A 12,426-nucleotide genomic window follows, 5' to 3' on the forward strand; every position below is an offset into this window, starting at 1 on the left:
CCACAGTAGGGGTGTTCTATAACACAAGACCACCGTAGAGGTCTTCTATAGAACAGAAGACCACCGTAGGGGTCTTCTATAGAACAGAAGACCACTGTACGGGTTTTCTATAGAACAGAAGACCATCGTAGGAGTCTTCTATAGAATAGAAGACCACCGTAGGGGTCTTCTACAGAATGGAAGGCCACCTTAGGGGTCTTCTACAGAATAGAAGACCACCGTAGGGGTCTTCTATAGAACAGAAAACCAGAGTAGGTGTCTTCTTTAGAACAGAAGACCACCGTAGGGGTCTTCTATAGAATAGAAGACCACCGTAGCGGTTTTCTATAGAACAGAAGACCACCGTAGAGGCCTTTTATAGAACAGAAGACAACCGTAGGGGTCTTCTATAGAACAAAAGACCACCGTAGGGGTCTTCTATAGAACAGAAGACGACAGTGGGGGTCTTCTATAGAACAGAAGAAAATCGTAGGGGTCTTCTATAGAACAGAAGACAACCGTAGGAGTATTCTATAGAACAGAAAACAACCGTAGGGGTCTTCTATAAAACGGAAGACCACCGTAGGGTCTTCTATAGAACAAAAGACAACGGTAGAGGCCTTCTATAGAACAGGAGACCACCGTAGGGGTCTTCTATAGAACAGAAGACAACCGTAGGGGTATTCTATAGAACAGAAAACAACCGTAAGGGTCTTCTATAGAACAGAAGACAACCGTAGGGGTATTCTATAGACCAGAAGACCACCGTAGGTGTGTTCTATAGAATAGAAAACCACCGTAGGGGTCTTCTATAGAACATAAGACAACTGTAGGGGTCTTCTATAGAACAGAAGACCACCGTAGGGGTCTTCTATAGAACAGAAGACAACGGTAGGGGTCTTCTATAGAACAGAAGACAACCGTAGGGGTCTTCTATAGAACAGAAGACAACCGTAGGGGTCTTCTATAGAACAGAAGACAACCATAGGGGTCTTCTATAGTACAGAAGACAACGGTAGGGGTCTTCTATAGAACAGAAAACCACCGTAGGGGTCTTCTATAGAACAGAAAACCACCGTAGGGGTCTTCTATAGAACAGAAGACCCCCGTTGGGGGCTTCTATAGAACAGAAGACAACGGTATGGGTCTTCTATAGAACAGAAGGCAATCGTAGGGGTCTTCTATAGAACAGAAGACAACCGTATGGGTCTTCTATAGAACAGAAGACAACCGTATGGGTCTTCTATAGAACAGAAGACAACCGTATGGGTCTTCTATAGAACAGAAGACAACCGTAGGGATCTTCTATAGAACAGAAGACAACCGTAGGGTCCTTCTATAGAACAGAAAACCACCGTTGGGGTCTTCTATAGACCAAAAGACCACCGTCAGACAGACTATAGACCAGAAGACCACCGTAGGGGTCTTCAATAGAACAGAAGACCACAACAGGCATCTTCTAGAGAACAGAAGACAACCGTAAGGGTCTTCTATAGAACAGAAGACAACCGTAAGGGTTTTCTATAGAACAGAAGACCACCGTAGGGGTCTTCTATAGAACAGAAGACCACAACAGGGATCTTCTAGAGAACAGAAGACAACCGTAAGGGTCTTCTATAGAATAGAAGACCACCCTATGAATATTCTATAGAAAAGAAGACCAACCTAGGGGTCTTCTATAGAAAAGACGACCACCGTAGGGGTCTTCTGTAGAATAAAGACAACCGTAGGGGTCTTCTATAGAACAGAAGACAACCGTAGGGGCCTTCTATAGAACAGTAGACCACCGTAGGGGTCTTCTATAGAACAGGAGACCACCGTAGGGGTCTTCTATAGACCAAAAGACCACCGTCAGACAGACTATAGACCAGAAGACCACCGTAGGGGTTTTCTATAGAACAGAAGACAACCGTAGCGGTCTTCTATACGACAGAAAACCACCGTAGGGGTCTTCTATATGACAGAAGACCACCGTAGGGGTCTTCTATAGAACAGAAGACAACCGTAGGGGTCTTCTGTAGATTAGAAGACCACCCTAGGGGTCTACTATAGAATAGAAGACCACCGTAGGGGTTTTCTGTAGAATAAAAGACAACTGTATTGTTCTTCTACAGAATAGAAGACCACCCTAGGGGCCTTCTATAGAATAGAAGAACACCGTAGGGGTCTTCTATAGAATACAAGACCACTGTGGATATCTTCTATAGAATAGTAGACCGCCGTAGGGGTCGTCTATAGAATAGTAGGTCACCGTAGAGTCTTCTATAGAATAGAAAACCACCGTAGGGGTCTTCTATAGTACAGAAGACCATCGTAGGGGTCTTCTATAGAACAGAAGATCACCGCAGGGGTCTTCTATAGAATAGAAGACCACCGCAGGGGTCTTCTGTAGAATAAAAGACAACCGTAGGGGTCTTCTACAGAATAGAAGACCACCCTAGGGGCCTTCTTTAGAATAGAAGAACACCGTAGGGGTCTTCTATAGAATAGTAGATCTTCTATAGAATAGAAGAACACCGTAGGGGTCTTCTATAGAATAGTAGATCTTCTATAGAATAGAAAACCACCGAAGGGGTCTTCTATAGAACAGAAGACCACCGAAGGGGTCTTCTATAGAACAGAAGACCACCGAAGGGGTCTTCTATAGAACAGAAGACCACCGTAAGGGTCTTCTATAGAACAGAAGACCACCGTAAGGGTATTCTATAGAAGAGAAGACCACCGTAGGGGTCTTCTAGAGAATGGAAGACCACCTGAGGGGTCTTCTAGAAAATAGAAGACCACCATAGGGGTCTTCTATAGAACAGAAGACCACCCCTTCGGTGGTCTTCTATAGAACAGAAGACCACCGAAGGGGTCTTCTATAGAACAGAAAACCACCGTAGGGGTCTTCTATACGACAGAAGACCACCGTATGGGGTCTTCTATAGAACAGGAGACCACCGAAGGGGTCTTCTATAGAACAGAAGACCACCGAAGGGGTCTTCTATAGAACAGAAAACCACCTTAGGGGTCTTCTAGAGAATGGAAGACCACCGTAGGGGTCTTCTAGAAAATAGAAGACCACCATAGGGGTCTTCTATAGAACAGAAGACCACCATAGGGGTCTTCTATAGAATAGAAGACCATGATAGGAGTCATATATAGAATAGAAAACCTTGGTAGGGGTCATCTATAGAATAGAGGACCACCTTAGGTGTCTTCTATAGAATAGACCACCACCGTAAGGGTCTTTTATAGAACAGAAGACCACCAAAGGACTCCAGAAAGTGTTCAACTTGGGGACAAGGATGTGATGATTGTTGCCGATACAACTAGCGTGAATACCAGCTAAATGACTGTCGTTTTATTTCGACTGTGGCAAATGTTCGAAGAGAATGGAAGATGAGCTTAATGGATCAACTCAGACCCCAAATATCGAGTACTTCTTTGTGCAGGATTTGATGAGCAATTATGCTCAATTGAAAGCAGTCTTCACCAAATAAAAAACTAAGGAAACAGGCGGCTGCAAAGACGACAAGGAAGTATCTCTTCCGTCACATCAGTGAGAGAGATCTCACCCTTTTGTAAAGTTTAAGCATATCCCAAACATCTGCTCTACTTGTGTTTATTCCTTTGCCTGAAATCCGGAATAAGGATATAAGGTTGTAAAAAGTCTTCATTGCATTCTTTGGTTCCTACTAGGCCTAATAAGATTGATATTAACAGATAATTAATAGTTACTTTCTCTCTCTCCCTCTCCTCCTCTTTAGATTTACTCAACTTTATGTTTGAATCATTTTATAAATATGGAAATTTTCTACTGTGGATTGGATACTATCCAAATGTGGTGATTACTCAGAACAAGGATATCGAGGTAAGTAAAAGCGATTGCGATGCGCGGTCTAAAAAAAACCTTAAACTCAATTTTACACTATTAATGCATTTCGAAAATATTTTAAAACTAAAAATGTCCTCATTCCGTTTAGTATATTCTTTGCAGCAACAGCCTAATTGATAAATCCGATATGTATGACATGCTACAGGTGTGGCTTGGAGAAGGTCTTGTCAATAGTAATGGTTCCAAATGGCATAAACGTCGCAAGATGATAACACCATCATTTCATTTTAAAATTTTACAAGATTTTCACATTACCATGAATTCGAGTGCTGGGAAATTTGTTGAAAAGTTACGCACAGCTTCGGACGGAGGACAAATATTTGATTTTCAAAAACTGGTACACAATCTAACGCTGGACGTTATGTGTGGTAAGTACGGATAGAAATCTAAATGTTCAGATATAATACAGAGTCTTCGTATCCTGATTTCCTTTAGAAACTGCTATGGGTGTACCAATAAATGCAATGGATGAACCGAATTCGGAATTCGTTAAGGCAGTGGATCTGTAAGTACTAAAATATGTTTAAAATAATATTCTAACGAAATTGGAGGTGACTGTGTTAAACCGAGATCTTTCATTAAAGACGCCGCAACGAATGCTTAATTTGCACTCATTTCTTTAATCAGAAGATATTATTATTATAATTTGACTTAACCTAACTTAGATTAGTGTGTAAAAGAGAGAGAGAGGGAGAGAGTACACCAATGTGTATGATTATATCTGCCATACCATTTTATGGAGAGGTCATAAACACACTTATCTATCTCACAGGTGACAAGCAAACATGCTACACATTCTTATCAGTCTGCCTAATCTAACTCAAACATCCCCATGTAGCAGTCGAAAAATCATATTTCATTTTATTCTAACTACCTCCTCCTGCTTGTCACATTCTAATTTTTCAAGTGGGATCAAATAGATCCCTCTTTAACAAAAATATCTCTTCTCTACACATGCAACCATCATCAATATATTCACTATCTTTATTATAAATATATAGATATTCAAAAATATCTCGACCATATTTTTTTGCACTATAGTGTTCTTCGCAATCCATACAAACCTATATAAATGTCGTTACCACCTACTTGGAGCCTTATATACATATGTAATTTCAGACCATATCTATAGAGTCCCATGATCAATGCTATGCACACTCGTCTTGCACGCTGAATATCCGCCGTGGAACAATTATTGCTATCTATAGAGTTCTAACCATCTATTCAGCCATCTGTGAAGCTCCACCATGACATTCTTCCTTAAGTCATATCTAGTAAAATAATAAAAAACTGCGAACAAAATTCGAACTATGTTTCCCTTTGTCTTTTAGCCTTTTAACCAAACAGGTGAAACGTTAAGTCCAGCTGATTTCACACAATCTGTAAAATTCATTGTTGTTATGAATTAATAGTATGAAAACGTAAACAAAAACAAGTAAAAAAGTATCAGTCGGCTTTGCCGACAGAGATATACCCTCAGCCTGTGCAAATTGAAACACTTTTTTCACAAAAAACTTATGTATTAAGGCGGTTTCAAAATTTTCGTCGTCAAACATTTTGCGGAAAAGGTACTTAAAGGAATGGACCGTCATAGACCATGGGGGTGCCATAGGGGGTTTTTACACCCTTCGGGCTGTTTTCTCAAGAAGTATGGACTTGTCCCTGAAACAACTTTTAACATCGTAATCGAGGCAGCGAATGTAAGTTGCTTCAACAAAAATCAAAGTGATTCAATAGCAGGTCTAAAAGTGAAATTATCCAAAATTTTGTGTCGGAGATACGGGATGGAGTGGACAAATATAGTTCATATTCGAACCTGATCTATATCTGGTAGATATTATGAGAATGTGTAAAGTATGGACCAAATCGGTCACTCCCATCAAGAGTTATCGTGCGCACAATTTGTCCGAATATTTTTGAACTTAGGTACCTGAAGGAGTGGACCGATATGGCTTATCTACGAACTTAAACTAAGTTTGGAAACAATATTACGAAGGCTAAATTTTGGCCGGAATCAGCATTTCCGTTCGAGAATTATCTTGCGCTTCCACCCATAAACATGGTGCCATAGGGTTTGTTTTCCAACTTTCAGGCTATTTTTTCAGGAAGTATGGACTTGCCCCTGAAGAAACTTGTACCTTCGTATAGGGGACAGTGAATACAAGAGGTTACAACAAAAACCGAGGCGATTCGAGAGCAGGTCCTAAACTGAACTTTTCCGAAATTTTGTGTGGGAGGTACTCAAAGGAGTTTACCGAATGAGTCTATATTAGAACCTCATCTAAGTCTGGTAGAAATTTCATAATGTGCAAAGTATGGACCTAATCGGTTACTTCCTTCAAGAGTTATCGTTTGCACAAATTTTCCGAACATTTTCGAAATTTTGTGGGGAGGTACCGGAAGGAGTGGACCGATATAATCCATCTTTGAACTTGAACTAAGTTTGGACAAAATATTACGAAAGCCAAATTTTGGACCGAATCGCCAGATCCGTTCGAGAGTTATCTTGCGCTCCAACCACTACACACGGTGTCATAGAGTTTTTTGTAACTTTCAGGCTATTTTCTCAGGAAGTATGGACTTGCCCCTAATGAAACTTACAGCGTCGTATAGAGGACAGCGAATACAACTTGCGTAAACAAAAATCAAAGCGATTCTAGACCAGGTCCTAAACCGAACTTTTCCGAAATTTTGTGTGGGAGGTACCCGAAGGAGTGGACCGATTGAGTCCATATTGGAACCTCATCTAAGTTTGGTAGAAATTACACGATGTGCAAAGTATGGACCAAATCGGTTATTCCCTATAGAGTTATCGTGCGCACAAGTTTTGCGACAAATTTTGAACATTTGTGGGGGAGGTACCTGAAGGAGTGGACCTATATGGCCCATCTTTGAACTTAAATCGAATCTAGACAAAATATTTCGATACCCAAAATTTGAACCGAATCGATTGATCCGTTCGAGAGTTATCGTGCGCACCAGCCAGCCAGACAGACGGACAGACAGACAGACGGACGGACATTGCTAGATCTACTCAAAATTGTCTGAAACGGATATCGTACAAACATACTTGGGGTCTAAAACCATTATTTCGATGAGGCACATTTTTGGTCGTATCAAAGTGTAAATACCCTCTTTAGCCTAAAGGCTGAGGGTATAATTATGACAGATTGAAGTATTTTCAATCAAAAAGGGCTTGTTGTTGTAGTTTCTGTTTCACCTTATTATGAACCATGATGCAATGGTTGATACTTTGTACCTACCTACCTAATCAGACCATCTAAAGATTCACACCATATATTCCCGTTTATTCAGGGCTCCTAAAATCTTGTTCTCACTTGTGTAATGATTCTTATCATTTATTCAGTTATTTGGATTTAGACCCCTAAAAATTTCTAGTAGTATAGTCATGGTAGAACAATAAAAGGTAACAGCAATACACAGCTAACTGAACTGGGTTGTAACGTTAGTGTCAAATTCCATACGACATTTTATATATTTATTTCTTTTTCGATGTACATTAGGGATATATATTTTTTGAGGAAAAAATATATCATTCCGAAAAAAAAAAACTATTTCCCAGAAAGACTTCTTCATATCAGTGACATGTAACCTCCTCCAAGTTCGAACGACGAGCCGCACAATAAAACACCGCTTATAGAGGCGGTACAACGTTTGTTAATATGTGAGATATTTTGTTAAATTTTAACAAATAAAGCCCTAATAAGCATGTGCTTCTTTGATTACAAAAACAAAAGATTGAACCAGCTTCTCCCTTTTCAATGAATTTCCAGCGATCCCAAACATTTTTGCAAGAATTCTACTTTCTGCGAGAAATTATGCATTTATTGGAATGATGTGGGAACATTCAAATTTAAAATGTAACGAATTTTCATTTATGTTTTCCAAAATATTCAATCAAATGTGGAAAATATTAGTTTTATAAATTCCAATAATTTATAGACATTTCCTTGTTTTGTTTACATGTACCGGTGACAGTAACGTCACAAACAATAACAAATTCCTTTGTGGTTGTTGTTGCGTTGTAGTTGTTGTATTTACTTTATTGTATTTACTTTATCTTATATTTGTTCTACCATGGGTAAATGGGGATTCGATGGTAGTTCTGGTCACAGCGAATATAAGCAAGCATTTCAGGATACTAGTGTTGAAGATAGTAATTTGTTTGTCACTTCATATGTTCCACTGCAACTAATTGTAAACTCAGAAGGAACAAATAATAATAAAATCATTTGGAAAAATCCTCGACCATCTTCAACTCGCTACTGCCGTCCTATAAGGTTTCAATATAAAAAGGAGTCCACTCAATTGTCAATAGATGAGCAGAAGTACTTTATGGAAAAAATAAACAAGTTAAGTCCAACAAAAATTATAATATCACAGAAAACGATTGATGTTGATCACAGTTTACAACTTACAATTGTGGATGGCATGGTTTGTAATGCACTAACTCAAACGTCTTCAGCAAAATGTTACATATGCAAAGCAAAACCCACAGAAATTAATAATATTGAAGAATATATGCAAAAAGAAGTTCAAACAAATAATTATGAATTTGGATAATCTCCCCTCCATGCATATATTAGATTTTTCGAATATTTTCTACCAGGGTTTAAAAGCCAGCATCTAAAAACATTAGACATTACACTTCAACTGCTACACAATATTCACACACACGGCTAAATAAGCAACCGAACGCATATTTATTTTTGTACATTTTTGCTTATTTCGTTTTTTACGCCTAATATTTTTTTCGTTAGTCATAATTGACAACCACGCTACATATTTAGCAGTCGGCTGACCATTCGTCGCAGCGAATTAGCAACCGAGGGTGTTTTTAGTGATTAGGGTTGCCAACGCAGTAATAAAAAAGGTGTCATTTAATATCAAAATGCCCCCCATCATATGGTAGAACCTAAAGAATACTAATTATTATTGTTTAAAAATAAAAAAATTTATTTTGAACGGCTTCACCAAAAATTCACATGTACTTTGAACGAAAAACTGGAATTAATTATATCGTTATTTTTAATGCATTACACTGGTAACCCTAATCTCGAAACCAATTGTTTGCTGAAAACATGGCTAACAGGCCATTTAGATATGACATCATTAGCCGGATTTAGCACATTATCAGGTTTTATTTGCTAAATCCGGCCAAAATCTACCAGATTTCCCATACAATAATAAATCCTCGTATTGAGTGGATTTGTTTTAAATCAGGCATAAATCCTCATATTCAACTCTGTTTTTTGCAACATGTTGCTAGAAAATACAAAAAGTTGCAAGCTGGAACAAGAAACAAGGTAGATGCATTGGGAAATTGCTACAACAAAAAAAAAAAAAAATAGGTATAATAAGCTCAACTCGAAAGAGAATTAAGTAAATATCACTATAAATAACCTTCGCCATAATAAGGAAAAAATAAAAAATAATTACAGCATGAGCCAGGCTGGGATTCGAACCTGGGTCTCCGACAACTGAGTGTCAAGGTTGCCGGTGTCTTAGCGTTCTGAGCCACCATCAACTTGTCAAAACTTTAGTAGACAATAATTGATGATCAAAAATCTTCTGATATAGAAGAGCAATTACTAATGATGTAGGAATAAAACTTACCGTAGTATTTGTGAACATTGAAAAATGGGATTACCAAGCAGGACTATAGGAAAAGTTTGGAGTTTCAATTAACTGACATAATTTCGCATATGCATTTATCTAATGAAGTGCGATATATATACTAGTTCGCAAGCTTTGCCTTCGTCTGCCACAAAAACAACATTCAATACGCCTGAAGATCGGCTTAACCACCCGTGAAACGTAGCGTAATGGTTGAATGCATGGGATTTCGGTAGACTCCTAATTTTTCAATGTATATAATAGGTCTAATAAGCTCAACTCGAAAGAGAATTAATTAAAAATAATTTTTAATGTCAAAATTGTAAACAAGACGAAAAAATTAAATTTGCTTTGATATACAAAGTTTATTTTAGTAAACTATTATTATAAGCCTTCTTTTGCTATAGTTTGGATTTTCCGAACAGATTTACAGCGTCGCGGTTAACTAAAAGTTAAAAGTGATTATTAAATTTCAAGGAGGACATTTGTGGCATTAACTTTTAATGTGAAAATTATATTTTCAATGTCTCCTTTTCAAATCTATTATTAATATTTACGATGTCTAAACGATAAAATAATTATTTATTTGCTCATTAGTTAGCATTAGTAGCATAATGTGCTAACGTTTTCAATATTAAACAATAAGTTTGTAATTCGTCCTATGTTTTTTTGAGACGAATTCAATTTACAACAATTTCTTTTGGCATTTCTAATTCGATCAGATGAGCTGATGCATCTACCTTGGTAATTGTGCTAAGAACAAAAATCAGCTGACTGCCATTTAAATCCTGCAAAGGTATATCTAAATGCAATGAGATTTGTACTGGATTTATTAAATCCAGTTGAGGATTTACGGCTAGTCTAAATGAGCTATAAGCCGTTGAAACTTTGTTGTTTATTCTATTTTCTGATATGTGTTAATCATGTGTACTGCAAAGTATGAGTATGCGTGTTCGATGCTTTTTTATTATAGCAACAATATCAAATAGCATCAGCATCGATAGCAATATTTTTGTGAAATTTGTTGCTACATGTTGCCGTTGTTCATTGTTGCTAAACATATTTCGAAGAAATTTTAGCAGGCAAAGCTGCAAATATTCGTCCTTTTGCTAATATGGCGTTAGCATTTAAACCTGTTTTCTACACTTGTCTTATAAACTTGAAGTAAAGAAATGGCAAATAAGATCAAACACGGAAGAACGAAATCAAGTCCGAAAAAGGAAAGAGAAAATCCAGTCAGAGTTTCGGAAGAAAATGGGTTTAAATGTAGATGAACTGAAGATTGGAGGAAGCGGTTCTTCCAATGATGGAAATACGGCACGGCAATTCTTCAAAAATGCGAGGATATCTGCTGAAATTACCGGCCTCGACAAATATTTAATTGAAAGATGTTGTTTTCTAGATATAATATAAATGTGGAAAAATTTAGGAACTATGATTTGGAAACTGCTAAAGAGTTGACACATAAATATCCATGGTACTATCTTCCGCCCACAGTTCATAAAATCTTAACCCATGCTCCGGAGATTATAAAACATGCACTGGTATCGATTGGCGAGCTATCGGAAGAAGCAGCAGAGTCTAGAAACAAAGACCTGAAAAAGTTTCGACTGTGTCATACCCGCAAAAATAGTCTTATCTCAACAAACACTGATCTAATTAACCGACTGCTTCTAAGTTCGGATCCCTTTATAACCGGGCAGCGAAAATTACCAAACAAACACAAATCAATATTACTAAAATCTGTTTTTGATTTACTTGAATAATATGACATTTTATAAGTACGATTTAATTTCAATTCCTAAAATGTTGCTGAACAAACTCCTAAAAATAAATGTAAGCTTTATCTAAAGATGGAATTGTAATGAAACCCAGCAAAAATACTTATTACTAAATCCTTTACTAACCAAAACTCCTAACTACGTATGTAATTTTTGTGGAAAAAACACTTATTTCGCACGATATGTCCTTGCTAAAATATCGGGTCAGTAAGACGTTTTGTAATGAGTATTTTTGTTCGGTAATTTATTAATTCTTATGTTTACACGAACATAAATTAAAATAACGTAATCACACTTTGGAAAATACCATGCAAATGCATTAAAAATGAAGAAAAATGCATTATATCAGTAAAATCAGTCGATACCGCTATATGGGGGCTATGCCTAAAACGGTACCTATATCGATTTTTTTGGTTCTTACATCGTTTTGTTGCTACACAAACGTATATTGAACATTTCACGTTGATATTTAAACTGGAAATAATTTTGGCCGCTCTTTCCATACAAGCCCGACCACAGTGCAGTGCCTTATCTGGGTTAATAGCGATTTTATTCATTTTTAAGAGGATTACGAATATGAACTTTGCACACTGTATATTAACCAAGTGAACTAAAAGAAAACCCTAACCCAGCAGTTCCACTAACGTACTAATTTAATACATTTTCTGCGAATTCTTTACGGCTCCTCTCTCTCAGTTGTTCTCAAAAGATCTCCTAAAATCAGTTAGACCCACAAAAAAGCCTATATTGGTGGATAGTTCATGTAACAACAAGTTTAATTGCATTATTTACTGAAATGAATCAACGAGCCACAATCGACATCAGAATTCCGTCAGTAAAAAGTAAAAATACTGATGGTTTAGCGGCTAATCTTTGTTTGAACCCCGAACGATTGAAGTAAAGGAGCCTAAAAGAGTCGAGAAGAGTATTTCTGAACTAAATTCTTTTAAAAGACCTAAACTAACCTATAAAATGACTTTCCCTTTTCTGCAGAATTACCGAAGTTTGTTTGATGCGCATGTTCAACCCAATCAAGCGTAATACGGCCTTCTATCAGTTCTTTCCACAATGCAGGAAATTTTACAAGGCTTTGGGGGTCTTCAAAGATTTCACTTATAATGTGAGTATATCTCAATCCCACTTAGTATA

General features: G+C 37.4%; 1 protein-coding gene across 1 annotated transcript in view; it reads left to right on the top strand.

Moving 5' to 3' along the window:
• Nucleotides 1–12,426, top strand: part of LOC141405656 (cytochrome P450 4e2-like) — a 29,645-nt gene that overhangs the window by 825 nt on the left and 16,394 nt on the right. Inside the window, exons 2-5 of the mRNA XM_073990253.1 lie at nucleotides 3,732–3,835; nucleotides 3,948–4,227; nucleotides 4,295–4,364; nucleotides 12,271–12,397. Of these exons, the coding sequence (XP_073846354.1) occupies nucleotides 3,732–3,835; nucleotides 3,948–4,227; nucleotides 4,295–4,364; nucleotides 12,271–12,397 (581 nt within the window). The remainder of the gene's footprint in view (nucleotides 1–3,731; nucleotides 3,836–3,947; nucleotides 4,228–4,294; nucleotides 4,365–12,270; nucleotides 12,398–12,426) is intronic.

Source organism: Musca autumnalis, unplaced genomic scaffold (genome assembly GCF_047663935.1).
Source record: "Musca autumnalis isolate F117 unplaced genomic scaffold, ASM4766393v1 scaffold_5, whole genome shotgun sequence".
Taxonomy (NCBI): Eukaryota; Metazoa; Arthropoda; class Insecta; order Diptera; family Muscidae; genus Musca; species Musca autumnalis.